General features: G+C 35.8%; 1 protein-coding gene across 1 annotated transcript in view; it reads right to left on the reverse strand.

Annotated features, from left to right (window-relative positions):
• Unc13c (unc-13 homolog C) overlaps positions 1-18,284 on the reverse strand; it is a 613,741-nt gene that overhangs the window by 546,944 nt on the left and 48,513 nt on the right. The window contains 1 exon segment of the mRNA XM_047537684.1: positions 17,755-18,283. Coding sequence (XP_047393640.1) covers positions 17,755-18,283 — 529 coding nt within the window.

Genomic DNA, 18,284 nt, shown 5'->3' on the forward strand with positions numbered 1-18,284 from the left:
TTAAGTTGCATGAAGAAAATCAAGTAAGTATAAAACCTAATCAAGAAGAAAAATATACACAACCTCAATTCAGTGGACAGAAATGATGCCTAAAAATAACCTGAACCCAGGAGAGGGTTATGACTTCTACAAGGACTCCATTATTACAGAACCATAAAAAAACAGGTGTTTGTATAGGTAAGGACATGGGGAAATCCAAATCCTGAGCCTAGACCCCAAACCTCCCTTGATTTTCAACCTCCACAGGCCTGAGAGAGAACAATTGTCCTTTAAACAGGAAGGCTGAGATGTTATCATAGGAAAAATCAGATCCATACTTAGTAAGTTCCAGAACACAGTTCCTGTGTAATTGGAAAGTACTTACATTTAGGAAAGAATTAGAAATATTTAGAATGATTTATTAAACTAACATGAGTTTAGAACTATAGATTTAAAGATAATTAATTTTAGAATTGTGATCTTGTTCAAAGAGAGTTGGAACAGTGTTGGAATACCTAAGAAAATCTGATAGTCACCTAAATATTTAAGAGTTTTACTTGTCATTATTTTAAAAATCAATTAATTACTTAGGAAATTTTTGCTTATCAGTTAATTACAATTGTTAAAAATAAAACCAAATAGTTTTATGTATAAATGTAGTTTTTAAACTTCAGAATTTTACTAATCTCATTTATAAATGGGATACATAAGTAATTCAGAGCCTTCTTGATTCTAACAAGTGATTGTTAAAAAATTTACTATATCTAAAATAGAGTAAGATATACAAGTTAACTTGAAAGTGTAAAAAAATCTGTATTTTAAATGCTTGTGACAAACAAATTGGATATTAATTTTAAAATATAATATCTAAATAGAATGCCTTCACTCAAAAGTTACCTTCAAAGATATTTAAAAATATCAACCCTTGTTTTTATACTTCCCAGTTTTTAATAAATGAACACAAATTCTCTTATATTGGTTAAACTTTACATAGGACACACACATAAGTTTTATTTGGAAAAAAATTTTTCTTTAATAGGATACAAAAAAGAATTCCACCAGATGAATATATTCCTAAATACTTCTACAATTGGTAAATCTAGACCATTTTCCCTCTAAATGCTAACCAGTTAGTGTTAGAACACATAGAAGCAAATTCCTAGGAATGTCTTGCATAAATCAGACAACTATTTTATAATGTGAACATCACATCCATAAAGAGATCAAATTAATATCTTCCTTTAGGAATTCAGTTTAGTGATTACTCCATCAAAGTGGTATCTGTTACTACATATCTAACGTATATAGATGCTAATAGTATAATAAAAAATGTATATTCATTTTAAAGTATAAATAAATTCAAAGTTTTTTTCCTGTAATTAATAGATGCTAAAATAGCAAAATAGTTATTGGCATATTCTGATTACTTTCCAAATGATAACCAATATGCTAAGCTTTTTAGATATATTTTTATTTTTACATGATAACTTAATGATAAAAATATTATTATCCCAATTTTATAACTGAGAAAGGCAAGGAATAGAAAGCCTATTTTCAAGGGCACATGGTGGAGAAGCTCAGAATGGAACAACTCTATCTTTTGGACTATGAAGCACCTGCTTTTAATCACATCACGCAGGGAATATAAGTGCGACTTCTGCTAAACAGGAAAACTGAAAAATTATGTGGATACTAAATAGGGTGGCTGGTACTTAAAAGAGGTAGAAGAAGTGATACTAGATTCAAGTCAGGTATTTGTTTTTTAAGACTTAGGGATGTGATTTTAACTGGAAAGCAGAGTATCCATAATAGATCTCCCTGGTTTTGGTAGCCCAAACAAAATAAAATAAATCATATTTTGTTTTCAAATAAAGCTCAATGTCTTGGAGGGCCTTCCCTCTATGTGGGTAGAGTGGCCTGCTTCTAGTGACTTAAGTAAAGACAAGTTTCATTAGCTTAAGTAGAGCGAGTTATTATTTATTTGAACATTTACCTGGGCAGGTTCACACTAAGGCAAGAAATTTATTTAGGTTCCCTCTCTCCCCTCTTTTTATATCTGTTAAAGCCAAGTTTAGAGTAGATTCTTGGCTGAGCAACATATTAACAGCACATTGAAATGTGCCCCCTAAAGAAGCATCTAAAGAACTGAAACAACTTTTGAATGTTAACAAATGAGAGATAGAATCACTAATGCCTTTAGGAAATTCATAACTTCCTTGAGGTTCATTTCTCTCTCCATCCTTTGAAGGATTTGAACTAGAGGAGGACTTTTCCATCAGAGGCAGATAATTATTTTCTAGGGTATCTGTCCTGTGTGCTCTGGCAGAATTAAAAGCATCCCTGGCCTCTCTTCACTAGCACTGCTAGCATTCACAGATGAGAATCACTGAATGAGACATCACTGAGGCCCCTTCAGTTTTGAAATATTTTATTCTGGGAAAACTTTTGATTAGTTGATCAAATTCTCAAACGCTAAGCTTCTTTGGAAGAAACACACAAGAGCAAAGTTAGATAGAGATAAGCTAGTGTCCTTAGAAAAGAAAGGGGTTATATTTTAGGGAAATCTCTCAATTTAGCATGCAGAACCCTCTACATGATAATAATTCTTTATAACCATAAGTCTCAGAGGGCCACACTATAATATCACTGAAGTATTGCAAAGGGACCTGTTTCTTAAGACAGAGGAATTTATGACTGCATCATCATTTTTTCTACCTCTTTCTGACATCCAGTGGCTTCATCTAAGAATCTAAATCCTCCTCTCTTTGATTTAATACCTTCTCCCTATGTGAAACCTCTCTGTGAGTGGCTTGGCTTTTGGAAACTAGTCTCTGATTCTTAGCCTCATGCTCTCATTCATTCTCATTTGTGTTGCTGCCATCTTGGATGATGAAAAGTTTCTCATCAACTGTGGAAATTTGCTCCCACATTCCTCTCTGAGTGATGGAGCTGTGGCAAAGGCATTTCTCTGTAAATAAAATCAGAGCTCCAGTCACCTCCCAAGTGACAAAGATGTGTGTATCCAGCATTGGGTTTTAGATTTAGCGTACATGGAATAAGGTCAGTGGAATTTGAAGAGAGCTTCCCAAATACAGGAGTGTCTCTATAGAAGATAATGAGCTTTTATGGAGTTAGTCAGTAAATTAGTAATTAGTATTTACTGAATGTTTCTAAATTCTCATCACCATCACCAAAACATTTTTGTTTGTTTTTATTACTTAAATAATACATTTATGAGAATTTTCAAAATAAAAACATAGGGGATATAAAGTAAAATCTCTATGTATGTGTACATAGCACACACACACACAGAGTCACAGGACTTGCTGCATTTTTTCAACCTAATATAGCTCAAGCAGCTGGATATTCCTCATCTTTATGATGAAAGTGGAATAATCCTTTATCCAGACACATTATACACTTTTAACAAGTACCTTTTATGGATGTTTAAGTTTTGTGTTTCACATGATAATGCTGTGATGAATAGACTTACACATGTATAGCTGATGAATCATTCAAATGAAAGAGAGGGTATATTTCTTTAAAACTGGTAATGACTGTTAAATTGTCCTTGAAAGTGGTTGCACCAATTTATACTCTTCTGGGGGCATTCTGAGGCAGCCGTGAGAAGAAAAGTTTCAGACTTATGGGTCATAGCAAATTGCAGGTTATAGGAATTAGATAAACTGGGTTCTTTCTGCTCTTGTCCTCTTGCTCTATGGTCTCCCTCCAATCATTAAAATGTTTTTAATACCTACAGCAAATGGTTAAGTTGCACTTAGCCATTGGAGAAGGTTTTGAAGTACTTTCTAAGGAGAAAAGACCATGTAGTCAAAATTATCTTAGAAAATGTCTTAAAATAGCTCAGGAGTACATTGTGTATAATTTTGTACCAACAAATTTGACATTAATATGTATGCAAAAATGATAAAATTTATAGCAATGTACAATGTACATTAAGTAAACATACAAAGTAGAATCTCACCTCACTGTATCCTTAAAGATTAATCATTTTCATTTGAAGGAGATACTGGCACTTTAAGGGTACTCAAAAACATAATTACTAAGAGAAACAAATAATTACATTCTCCATGTTAAATTTATCTAGATGCTTAAAGGAAACAGAATTAATAACAGTAGTTAAAAATGAGCTTCCTATGAAAGAGATACATTTCAGAGGTTTGAGCTGAGTTAGAGGAACAAAAAGGGATGGCAAAACCCCAGAGACCAGCCCCCAGGACATGGTAACCCTATCAGCATCAGAGGACCAAAGGAGAAGGGGTGTGCCAGTGCAGGCTGTTTTGCAGGCTGAGAGAACAGTGGAGATGCAGTTCCAGCTAGTTAAGGCAGAAACTGGGACCCAGAAAAGATACTCTGACCTTTCCCATCTGCCAACTAACCTCCTGCTAACCTGCCCAGAAACCTGCTGAATAGATGACCCAGTGATGCACTAGGCAGAGGTCAGCCTATAGCGGCAGAGAAGCCAGGGAAGTCCATTGTGGGACCAAAGCTCAGTGAATGGATTGGCAATAGGAATCATCGCTGGCACAATTTCAATTATTCTCTGCATCTCTCCCTTCCTTCCTTTTGCCAGTGGAGTTGAACTAAATTCAATGGTCTTGTGAGGAGAGTCCACTGCATATAATAGAGGATCATACTTAGAAACCTCATTGCTGTTGGATTCTTTTATGAGCCCATGAAAATAAAAATGAAAAGATGTGTCATATGTTCAAGAGACTCATTGTGAAAGCCTTCATGAAGTTTATGTGTGGGTCAGTTTCTGAAAAGGTGCTATATGCTATGTCTCTCTTTCACACTCCATGTGCTATTCAAAAAAAGAAAAAGAAGAAAGAATGAAAGAAGGGGGAGGAGAAGGGAGAGGAAGGTAAGGTGCATGGGGAGAAGAAGGAGAAGCAGCAGTAGTAGAAGGAGAAACCATGACTCAGGCATGCATTTTCTCTGGATTTCAGCTTTTTTCTTTTGTGAAACAAGGGGATGGGATTAGACAGGGATTCTCCAACTTGACCAATTTCAGAAACTTAGGGGATCCTACCAACAATATATATTGAAGGCTTATGGAAAATAATATCCCTGAAACATAGCCCCCAAAGAAAAACGGATAGAGGCTGGGCTCCAGAGGAGAGAGGGGAAACGAGCCAAGGAACAATGGGCCCTGGGAAAAGTGGCGCGTACTGAATGCTGGGCCCTAAACCATGACCTTCTCCCATGGCTAATTAGTTCTGAACAGACACAGTAAATACCAATGGACAAGATGTGTGGGCTCATTCCTGAGATCTGGACTCTTATCTCCCCAGACAACACTGAGTTTCAAGCTTTTAACAACCACCTGTCTAAATTAAAGTTTTTACCTGTTCAACTAGCCCCCGACTGTCAAGACTGCATGTACACAGCTCCCAATTATTACATCATTGTACCCTATAAAACCAAATCCCCTCTGTAACTGATGGTCTTTTTCCCCATCTGGAAAATGGGCCCCAATGGCATCCGAGTCTGTGAAGGAATAAAGGCTTCTCTGAATCCATCCAGGTCTGCTTCCCATCCTTTTGCGCTTACACATATCCCAAAGTCCTTCTCCAGGTCCACTGAATCTGAGTCCTCAGATGGGAAATCCCAGAACCTTAGTACCTAAAATCTTCTCTAGGTGATGCTGCCATGCATCCAGACTTGAATACAACTGTAGTCAGTGCTCTCCAAGACCCATCCCAGCTTCCAAATTCCAAGACATTGATAAACTTGGAAAGATAAACTAAAGGATCACTTTTTTCATAAGTCAATAGAGAAAATTAAAAGTTATGAAATATTTACTTCTTTCAAAAATATTTTAATTTGTCCTCTTTTTTAGTTCTTTGCATTTTCAGATTTTCATCTATTATTGGTAAATAGAAGAGCATTGGTTATTTTGCATTTGTGTTTCATTCTATAAATTAGGAGACAAGCTCTGAGGTACTTATTCCTATTATTAACTGTATTTATGCCATTATTAAGGAAGTTTTTTTTTTTTTTTTTTTTTTTTTTTTGCAGTGCTGGGGATTGAACCCAGGGCCTTATGCCTGCAAGGCAAGGACTCTACCCACTGATTTATATCCCCAGTCCCTAAGGAAGTAGTTGTTTTAATACAGGCTTCTTTTCATTGCAATTAAAAAGTTACTCCTACAGTTGACTACATGAGGAAAATCAGTTTTTAGTAAGTTCTCAAACACAATTACCTGTTTTATCTTGACCAACATGACAGCATTGACCTAAATGATTTATAAGATGCCCTACAATCTAAAAACCCATGAGTCTAAGAAAAACCCATATTAAATCTACATGTCTTCCCTTGTCTGCTGTTGTACATTAAAAGCATCTTCAAAACCTAATAACTTCTGCTAAGCAGAGTATGACAAGTAAACAACTTTAATAGTTATTTACAAATGTGACAAATGTGGGTTTCAACTTCGCAACACAATGAGGAAGCTCAAGGAGGTGGAAAAAGTTTCTTCCAGGAGCTGGCCTCTAGCCTGTCCAAGCATTCCTCACATTCATTCAAGCGGATAATCAAAGGAGTGTTTTCTCATCAATTGACTTGATTTTTCTTGACATGGAAATGACTGCCTTCTACACAAACTGCTTTCCTTTCTTAATCATTCATAGTGAAACTAAACAATAGTGGGAGGAGGAAAGGGAAAGGAGAAATACTAGGGAGTAATGTTGGCCAAATTATTTTGTTAGTATTGTGTGTATGAATGAATATCTAACTCCACCATTATATATAACTATAATCCTCTGATAAAAATATGGAAAAAATTAAAAAATAAAATTGAATAATGCCAAAGATGGTAAAACTACCAATAAAATTCAATCACAATAATGACTTAAACTCGAGATATAGTAACTATCTGACCTGAACTGAAATGTGGATTTATTTTCTCCTTCTATAATCATCTCATTTTTACACACAGAGTCATGTCTTTGCCATATGAAAAGAAAATCCTTCTAATTAATACTCACAATGACTATATCACGGAAAGAAAAATGAGTTGCTTAAACCTCAGATCATAAGAATCCCATGCCTGTGTAAAGAGTCAGTATGGTAACATACAAAATTGACATCAAAATTCATTAGTGATATTCAAAAATTGGTTTGTGTAATAATTGGTTTTGACAATAATGAGAGCATGTAAAATAATGAACCCTCAACCATGATTATAGTGAATTTTATGCAACCATATCAAAATTTTACAGTATTTGATCTTTCTTAATATTGTATCCACAAAAGGCATCAGTGAAAATCATGCCCAGCTATCAGTAAGTACAGTTAGGTCATTACACATGCAAGCAGTGTGTACACAGGGAACACAGAAACTTTAATAAGGGCACCCCATCTCTTTCATGAAGATCCCTTATGATTTCAATCACCTCCCAAAGGGTATACCTCCTAATACTGCTGCATTGGTGATTGAGTTTCACATGAATTTCAAAAACATTCGAACCATGGAACCTCCCTTTTCCCAACCTCTTCCCCCACCCAATATTTGCCCCTTCCCAAATATTTGGTGCAAAACTAATGTTCTGTTTTTTTCTATGTCCTTCTATCAGTACTAACTCTACCTCAAAAAGTAGAGACTTCAAATTGTTTAAAGATTATTTCATCCACTCCTAACCTTACAAGCATTTAGTTGCTAAAATGATGTGATTTCAAGCTATCTGAACAAACTCTTATAGCCATAAACTGTATCCTACAGACTTGTCAATGACTGAATTGCTTTTATCAGCAGGAAAGTCTTTGTCTTTCATTATATAAGGGAAGAGAAAAAGCAAAAAAAAAAAAAAAAAAAAAAAAATGCAAACATCCCCAGGTGATACAGTTTATTAGCTGAAAATCAATTATAATAAATATTAGAGTCATTTTACAAAGTAATGATATAGGATGGAGGGATACAGTAAAGAGCAACTGGTCCACCAGATGCCTGACAACTGGAAGACATAGCATTGCTACAGAGGAGATTGGGGTGAGAGGGAAGGGAAAAGGAGATGCTTTCACCCCCTCTAAATTTTATGTTGAAACTTAATCCCAATGTAACCCTGTGGGGGACAGAAATCTTTGGAGGTGATTGAGTCATCAGGGCAGGGCCCTCATGAATCAGATTAGATGCTGTTATTATAATAAAGGGTTTGATGGGAATATATTCCTTTTTATGTTTTTTTTTCTTTCTTTATACCATGTGAAGACCCAATATTCCTATCCTTTGGAAGACAAAATGTTCAAGGCATTATCTTAGAGGTACAAAGCAGGCAACTGAACCTGCCATTTACTTGATCTTTGAATCCCAGCCTATAGAGCTATGAAGAATAAATTCTTGTTCCTTATGAATTACATATACTTGGTACCTTTTATAGCAGTACCATCAAACTAAAACAGAAGGGGGAAAAGATGATGGACACCCCACTTTTTTCTAGTCAATTTTACCTTAATGCTTTTTAACATATACAAATGTGTTTTTGTTCACTTACTACAGATACAAAAAAAAAAAATTTCAAACACAATTGGTCTTACTATCTGAAATTATCTCTAAATGCTCTCAAATCTGGACATATGGATAGCAATTAATTAGGCCTTTTCACAGTTTGCTTCATATTGTTTATAAGAGGTTGTATAAAAATTAACAGAAAGGGCTAATATTTGAACCTCATTTCACTGCATCAACAAGGTAACTGACTTTCAGTTTAATGGCCTATGGCTCTGTATTCTCATCAGCAAAATAAGCATATTAATAGTCATGACTTCAGGTCTTAATTTGGGTCCTGCTAAAAGTAAGACCTGGGATAAGGGCAAAATGGTAGTTAGTATTTGGGGAAGTAGTTCCTGGAATAAGGAATGAGGGTCTAGAATGAGGCAGAGAAAGAAACAAGGCTGACATAAGGGTACATTATTGAGGTGGCTACCGCTGACTTATCAATAAGGGCTTGACTGGGCTACACCTTCCAGAGGTATGTTCAGTGTGCAGCCCTGAACTGACCTCAGAAGGATGAAAAAGTGCAGGTTTTGTGCAGTATCTGCTTTCCTCTACTGGATGAGGTCTGCTGCAGGGAATCCCTCAACATCAGGGAAGACTCTGAAGCAGAAATCTGAAAAGAGGAAGGTGCCCATTTGAGAGAAAGATGGAGCTGATCATGATTGATGCTATGGTTTACCACAGCTGCTGCTGAAATCAGAGGAAGGTTGAATAGGACCACATGGGGTTCTGGAGACATCTGCTGAATCTCCTGAAGTCGTATGGAGATGTTAGTGGAAAAATACAGGCAAAGTATTCACTTCTGTCTGTCACATAGTTTGGACTGAATAAATGTTAGTTATTTTATGACTTTGTTTATTTCTAAGCTTATTATTAATAATTAATAGCTAATAAATAACAATTAAATTGTAATACCATTAGCCATCCAATGATTTAATTATTTTACTCTGTCTTCTAATTATAAGCATTATGTCTTTCACACTGTAGATTCAGGTAAATGTTAATAAATATATGAATTATATTATATACTTATCCACATGCCTCTCAACAATCAGCTAAAGAAATAATTTTTAATTAACTTGAATCACACTGTAAAGGTATGAAGGAAGTAATCCATATATTTTTTATCATGGTCATGCCCTAATCAAGAGTCATCACACTACTGGACACTTGATAAATCTTGATGGACTTATTTGGTTCTCTGCATTGGTATTCCCCTAGGCAAAGCAGTTAACAAGCAAGAGAGTTCAGGCAATTGCATGGTTTTATGTTTCATGAAAATATCAATAACAGTAGTGATTAATGCTATGTCCAGTTCTGCCAAGCTGCCTGTGCCCAGAGTCTTTCAAGGATTGAAACCATAGAAATAATAACATAATTGATCACTTCCCGGAATGCATTCTGGATGGCTATTTTAGTTCAGCTAAAAAATAGGAAGATAACTACAGCATTTGACTTCTGGATCATATTTCTCAGAAACAGTTTAATTTCAACAGAAAAAGTCACTGTGCCTTTTAGAAAGGTTGGCTCCCCACTGATTTACTGGTTTGGCTGAAATTTTACCATAATTTTATATGTTTATTTTATTTTAATCACAAAGAAGTACTATTATTATCTGCATTTTTAAAATGAGGTAACTGGGCCAAAGAAAAGTTAACTAAGTTGCCAATGATCACATGACTTGTAGGCTGACTCCAGAGGTCATGCTCATAACCGTTGCCATGCGGCCTTGTTGTTAACTACTGGTACAGGGAGAAAGATGCCTGTGGTCCTAGGCACCGAACCTACCTTGCAGGAGCTTGCAGCTGGTGATGGAGGCAACAAGGAAGGAGATCTTTTCAGTACCATAGGCTTACTCCTTGCTTGGAACCCTTAAAGTAATACTAAGACATTTTAAAATTTTGTAGATTTATATTTATCTATGGATACAGCAAAGTCAAAGATTGGGAGAGGGGAGGGCAAAGAGAGAGGAAGACTAATTAGAAGAATTTACTCAGAACTAATTTAGAGATGGAGGTTGCTAGAACTAGTGTAGAAGCAATGGAGGTTAAGAATTTCCTGTTTTTAACTTTGCTGAGCAAGAGTGAAGGACACACTTTAGACATGAACTGTAACATGGTCTCTTGCCTGGCTCTCCAGCCTGTGGGTCACTGTACAGAATTTGGACTTGATAGATTCCATAATAATATGAGTCAGCTTGTTAAAATAAGCATCTCTCTAGGCATACAGACACACAAAAAAAGAGAATTTGCTGTTTTTGAAAGATAATTAGGAGGTTAAAATGCCAGGACGTCTTAAATGAATGAATCTGTAGTGATATGTGCCTCACATAACAAAATTCACTTTGACTAATAAAAGGAAAAATAAAGAATATCTTTGAGTAGATCATAGAGAGAATCAGCTGTAAGTCTGAAGTACTCGATTTGAGATATTGGAGTCAAAGAGACACAGAAACCAACCAAGGCTCACTATGGTTGATTGCCCACTACTGACTCCTAAACAATGCAACCCTGGCCTGGACTCATGGCTCCATGTACCTAGTCAACCCTATTTCCAATCACTCCCTTCAAATTCAAAGTTCTGGGCAGGAGCTTTCAGGTAGCTGAATTTGCCATGTGCTCAAGGCATGGCTGCCAGGGGACAGAAAGAGATTATTAGCTCCCTTACTTTCATAGAAGAACATATTACTTCACTCCACGGATTACCTACTAAGGGGAAGCCAATAAGGAATCCAGAACCTATGCAGCCAAAAATAAAAGGGCAAATGTCCATATAGTGTGGCAAGGAAAGAGCCAAGGAGAGTGATTCTTGAGCAAACAGAGGGATGGTAGTGGCATTTGTCAATGTAGAGGAACCAGGAAGAGAATCAGATTGAGAACATGGTGGGAGAAAAGTATTTAGCATCAGACCCTTTGGCTTTGAGGCCTGTAAAATATTATATTTGATATAACTCTTACTACTTATTATGCCACCCAGTTACTGACTTTTCACGGCTTCTAGGAGGGAAAAAGAAAAACAATCTCCAAGAGATCCACCAGACTCAGAAAATTCTGCCTCTGATCATTGCATCAGATTTTTTTTACACCATCCTCTGCCTTGCTGTATTACTCCAACCATACCTGGCTTTCTTTTAGTTCCTGAAATTGGTCATATCATGTAATTTTTGGTCTCAGGATCATGGGCCTGTACCATTTACTCTGCCTCAAATGCTCTTTTCCCTTTGTCTTAGTTTGGTTCAGTGTACTCATTCTTCAGCTCTCGGACCAAATATCATTGCCTCAGGGAAGCCTTTTCTAACATCTAAACTATCAAATGCTCTCTTAACACTTCATATTTACTTCTATAGCAGTTATCAAACTTTAAAATTATATATTCATGTAATTCTTACAAATGAGCTTCACCTCATCTACTTAATGATGACAAGACCAAATATGATTTATTATTACTATATCCCAAATGCCCAGCCAGAAAATTAAATATTTATTAATATTTAATATTAATATTAGTCCATGAATTAAAAACTGAAATAATATTGTATATAATAGTTGTGTTTTGGAGAGGGGAAGAGTCAGCCCAAAGACACTGATTGGAATCATCACCACAGATAGTGACTCAAGTCAAAGGAGTAAATTACATCACTCAAGAAAGAATGAAAAGAAGACTTAGGATACATTATTCACTACCGAATATGAAGCATTCTTAATGTGATCCAGGAGTCACCCTGTATCAGAATCAACTGGAGATGGCATCAAGGAATCTATATTTTTCAGCAAGTGAACCCAGATGAGTCTCATGCATTCTAACATCTGAAAGTCACTATTTGTAGAAGTCAACAGAGAAATATTCTTGAAGCAGTCTCAAAAGCATGTATTACAGAATAGGTGTTCTAGTTCTTTATGAAACATGCAGAGGTAGCTAAGAACATGTTATGCAGAGAATACCAGAGAAGGATTTCAAAACACTGAGGCAGAAACTGGGTCCTATCTCACGCTAGTTTCACAACCTACACAACTACTGGTAATTACTTTGAGAAAAGAGAAATCTGGAGACTTGGGATATAGTCCCTCTCATTGATATTTTATGAGGATTCAACATATATGATAGTGAACATTTTAAAGTAATCCGTTAATGTTGGCAAATATACATTTGTCAACTTGAGAATTTCCTATTCGGTTCTTTTAGATTATAAAATACCATTATATTAAGCACTAAGTAAATTTCCATTTTGTGTTTGCATGTGTGGGTACTTTCCACTTTAATCACTGAGGAATAAAAATATAAAACCTAAAACCATGGGCTATACTCAGGACATAGATGCAGCAGTAAAGGCACTAAGAAAAAGGGATGCTTAACCTACACTTTGGAAAATAAAAATAATATTCATGTTGTCATTTCTTATTGTCACTATTATATGTAGTAAACAATTTCTTTTATTTCAGGTTGCACAGAAATGATACCTGAATAATCATGTTGCCCGTAGTATCATGTAAAGGGGGAGAATGGTTTGAGAGCTTGAGCACCGGCTTATGATTTGGGAGAACAGCTTGTAATTGCAGCTCTGCTGACAAATCTGCTGTCAGGTAAATCAATATTTTGCTACCTAGTACCACATTCTCTTTATCCATTCATCAGCTCATAGACTCTTAGCTTGTTTCCGTTTCTTAACTTATCATAAATAGTGCTGCAATGAACACGGGAGTATAAATGTCTCTTCTATATACTATACTGTACTTTTCACTTAGATGGTCTTCATTATGTTTTTAGTCATGCATTGTGTGGTAGTGGTGGTTTTATTACAATGGCATATATTATTTTATAAGTAATTCATACAATTTTGAATACATATCTCTGGCCCTACACAGGATCACCAAATCATAATGTTCAGTGATTTGGTAATTTTAAAATACCATAGGAACAACTACCATAAAAGCTCCCCAGATGATTCTAACAACTAGTCAGACTGAGATCTACTGCGTTCAGCATAAGAAAGAGTCAACCTTGGGAAATTGTTCTACATTCAATGTCATATTCTTATGTGGGAACCAGAATATTCTCACAAAGTCCTATAGGCACTTAGAAGACAAAATACACACCATGAAAAAAATTAGTAATCATGATAATTAAAATGTCACAGTCTCTTAAGAATAAGATTTTTTATTTTCTGCTAGGAAAATTACTTTTAACTGACTTTAGGCTTCAAATTCAGGTAAAACATACTCACACTTGAACTATATCATCCTTGAAGAAGTATGTTCTATAATATTAACTGAGTACTTCAAACTTTCACTTATAAAGTGGACCAAATATTTGAAGCAGAAAAACAGAATGAGCCATTTCATATCAAAATCTCAGTGTGCCAGAGAATTTAGTGATTTTTCATATTAATACTGGCTTCTCATGAAAATTCCAAATTGAAATAAATGTCGAGGCTGACACTTTTCTCCATCTTTTATTGTGTTTTACCAACTAAAAACATGAGTAAAATGCAACCTTGGAAGTGAGGGAGCATATAGCTGCTCTAAATAACCAAAATACCCATCCATTTGATTCTAGATGCACACCTATTAGTTGTATGATGCTGAGTAAGTTATGCAAGTTTTCAGCATCTCAGTTTCCTTATCTGTAAAGTGGAATAATAACAGAATCAAATTCACAGTGGTGGTAGAAGAAGTAAAAGAATGAAAACAGGTAAACTGCCTGAAGTGTGCTAGAACATCATAATGCTGATTAAGTTTTTATCTCTAGCATTCTTCTGAGTTCTCAGAATACAGTCATAGCCTTAGCCATGAAAGGTCACAGTTTGAATTTGGATTTGACTTTGAAATTTGTGCTTTTTATTTAGTATCCTTCCAACCTTCATTCAGATATTTATCCAACACATATTAACTCACTGTAATCTCTGCATAAAGTGCTGTTCTAAGCACAGTGCAAATGTAAAGATGAATAAAACAAACTCCACCCCCTGCTGACTCTAGTTAAAAGTTTAGAAGATAAAGTGAGAAATGTGCATAAATATAAGGTGGAATCCAGGGCCATAAGAGGCAGGGACATTGGAAATTTGAGACAAGAGTAAATTCTACATGGTAGGTGGTATTCAACTGGAAGTAAGGATAAGAAAGTTCCTATCATGCTGTTCAGTTTAGGCCAGCTATAAAAGTGGTTCCATTCAACAAGGCCCAGCAACAAGGGAAGAATTCTACTTCATAGTTAAGTCTGTGGCAATACACATTCTAAAATCTCTTACCTTACTTTAATGATGCTCAAAGTAAAAGTCCTCAAAAACACTCACTAACTACCCACATCTACAAAAAATTAGAGTTTTCTTGTCTTCTAGACCCTAAGACAAGAGTTGAGATAAATAAGTCAAATATCTGAACATAATTTCATAAAGCTAAGTCAAGAGAACAGAATCTCACAGAGAATTTTAGAGCAAGATCTTTATGGACCAATCTGGCCAGGTTAGTTATGAAGAAAAGATAGCACTGCTACCTAATGACAACTGGGTAGCCATGGAGAGAAAAATCTATTGGCACCTGCCCAACACTCAACAAGCAGATGGCCATGGGCACAAAAAACATCATGACAATTGGCATCTCATTGGAATGCTCTGAGCAGAGAAAGGGCCTGGAAAATGTCCTTCTTTGGCCGCCCTTCCTTCTGAAGCATATTGGTAGCACAGGATGGGAAAACTGCCTGACTGCTGCCAAAGGGAGCAGAGATGGCCTTTAAAATCTAGGCTACTGCAGCCTCCTGGGTAGTCAATCTGGTGCCTTTCAGTAACCAGAGAGCATCTTAAAGATCTGTGTGCTGATTTCCTCTAGGACAGATGATATCCAACGTTCCATTCAAAGTTGGCACATAGGATGACAACAATCCAAGTTCAAAGATGGTAGAGGGACCTAGGACCTCTCTTGCCAGGTCTACTGTGTCAGGTCAATGGTAGAAGATTATTGTCTCTACTTTAGAATTCTTCCATTTTTAGTACATAGTTAACCAAGTACATTTGTGTTTTCAAGAAGTGCCACTGCATGACTAGGTTTGTTAGCTAGTTGAAGGTCATTACAAGTAATAATCTACTTTGTAGAGACTTGCTAATTTGGGATTTTTATTTCTTAAGTTTTAATAAATTTTATTGTATATATTTAAAGCTTACAACATAATGAGAACCATATTGGTGGTAAAATGGTTAATATAATAAACAAATTAACGTATTTATCATCTCACATTGTCCTGTGTGTGTGTGTGTGTGTGTGTGTGTAAGAAACAGCTACAATTTACTCATATAACATGGGTACACTCACTATTATTAACTCTAGTCCTCATATTGTACATTATATCCCTCAACTTGGTTCATCCTACCCATCTGCTACTTAGAATTCTCTCACCTATATCTCTCCCCCATCCCACTCCTGATAAATATTGTTTTATTCTCTGCCTCTATATATTTAACCTTTTTTAAAAAATGATTCCCCATATAAGTGAGATCATGCAATATTTATTTCTGTGTCTGGCTTATTTTACTTAACATACTATTCTCCAGTTTCACCCTTACTGTAATAAATGGCAGGATCTTCTCCTTTTTAAAAGTTAAACAATGATCCATTGTTTATATCAGTTTCTTTCTTAAAATATGAATATTTATTTATTTATTTAAAATTTGTGGTCCAGTGCTATTTATGATATTGACTAATATATCAAAAAGATGCCTTAACTAGTTGACCTTAAAACATGTATCTATTACATCATAACACACACACACACACACACACACACACACACACAGTTTAGACTTAATTTATCCTTGAGTAGACTCTTCTGAATCTATAGCAAATAAAAAACAATGTCAAACTTCTGGCTTCTATCCCTAGAAATTATCAACTTAATTTCAACAATAAGGACAGCTAACCACCAAAACTTACTCTGATATGAGATAGATATTCTTCTAATATAAGCTCTATTTACATAAAATTTAATTACTTTTCATTTTCAAATCAACTTTAAGTATAGTTAACTACCCCCTCACTGAAAGAAAAAAAAAAAAAAAAAAAACAAAGTCATAGCCAATGCACCCAAGATCCCCTTGACTTATATTGTTCTTTAAATTATGTAGGCTGTCTTGTGCTACACAGATGGATTTTTAGAACAGAGAAGATTAATTGTGATTTCAATTTTCTTAGGGCCTGAAACAGTTTAACAATAAAGATTCTTGATTATTCAATAATCCACCCATATTAACCAGAAAACAGCTAGTTTGGAGGCTATTGATCAAGGCAAAGAAGCTGCAAACTAAAAAGTAAGTAAAATATTATGACATTATTGCCCCAAATCAAGTAAACTTGATCACATAAATCCACACCTTCATAAAATAGTATGTTGAATAAATATTTGAGATTAAGCAAAAAGCATGTAAATAAAGGCTGTGGATACTGATGAAGTTTGAGAAGTAAAAAAAAAAATCACTAAAATCATATATTTATATACAGTTACCACATATATTATTCAAAATTGTTTCTCCAGGAAATTAAGAAAAAGTGTTAGATAAGGTGCTTTTCTCATTTCCATAATGGGGAAGAGACTTCTACTCCTCTCTCAAAGAGGAAGCTTCATTGCTCTATTCCCTTATTAATTTATCCTCAGAGAATGACTTGTGACCACTCAGGCACTGCCTGGGGCTTTGGCTTTCTTGTTCTCCCTCAGCTGCATCAGCAGATGGTAAGGAAGTTTCTGGTGGGACTGGCTAAGATTGGCAGTAGAAACCCAACTTTTCCTATCATCAGGCTCCAAATGGTGAGTTGGATGGGAGGAAGTGGTTAAGTCAGAGAGTTTGTCTTCTTAATTTTTTAAAGATTAACTGCACCTTTCTCCCCGTCCCTATAAGCCTAATGGAACCAAGGAGTAGACATCCAGCTGTTGTCTTAAGGGGCTATCCTTTCATTTCACTCCTCATTTTCTTGACAACTGATACCACACTTGGTTAATATGAAATGGGGTTTGTGCCTAGCAGAAGAATCATACTCCAATGAGTAGGGTTAAATTTGGAGCCCTTTTAATCTGATCTATTTGAAATATGTTTTTACTTTAGATTATCAAACCCAACTTGCTGGGAGAGCTAGTTGCATGAAATCCAATCCTTCTCAAAAAAGACATGCAAATTCATCACAAGTACACTCCTTGTCCAGGTAAACAGACCACGCTCTAAGCAGCAACACTCAATGGCACAACACTATTAATTCATAAAGTAGCATTTAAACATGAGTACCTCCAGCCAAGATCTTCTCTTCCAACTCTGCCATTTGTTTCTTATAGGCCCTTAAAGCTGCCTCTTTGAAAGAAGGACGGATTCTTTTTGGTTTTGTGATTTCCACCGGCTGCTCAGGGATGTTTTGGTTTTCATCTTCTCTTATTTCCATTTCAGATGCTGGGTCATGTAAGGGTTCCAGTTCTCCTTCACTAACCACATCATCTGCCTGCCCATCATAACCCTCATCTTGTGGGGTTTCATAGGGTGTTTCGTATGAAGGGTGATCATATTCCTGCATTTGTTCATCTGTTTCAGTAACACTAGTCCTGTTTTCTAGCTTAGCAAGGACTTGTTCCATGACTTCGACATAATCTGTTTCATTATCAGCCACTGGTTCACTGTAGTCCTCCTCATCCTCTGCTTTGTAGTAATAGGGTTCTGTGTAGACATCAGAGTCAAGGGTGGTACTAGATTCATTGGCAGTTGATTGAGATAACGTACGAAATCTTCCCATTAAAGAAGAGCCACTGTCCTCATACCCACTAAGG

The sequence above is a fragment of the Sciurus carolinensis genome, chromosome 2 (assembly GCF_902686445.1).
Source record: "Sciurus carolinensis chromosome 2, mSciCar1.2, whole genome shotgun sequence".
Classification (NCBI taxonomy): Eukaryota; Metazoa; Chordata; class Mammalia; order Rodentia; family Sciuridae; genus Sciurus; species Sciurus carolinensis.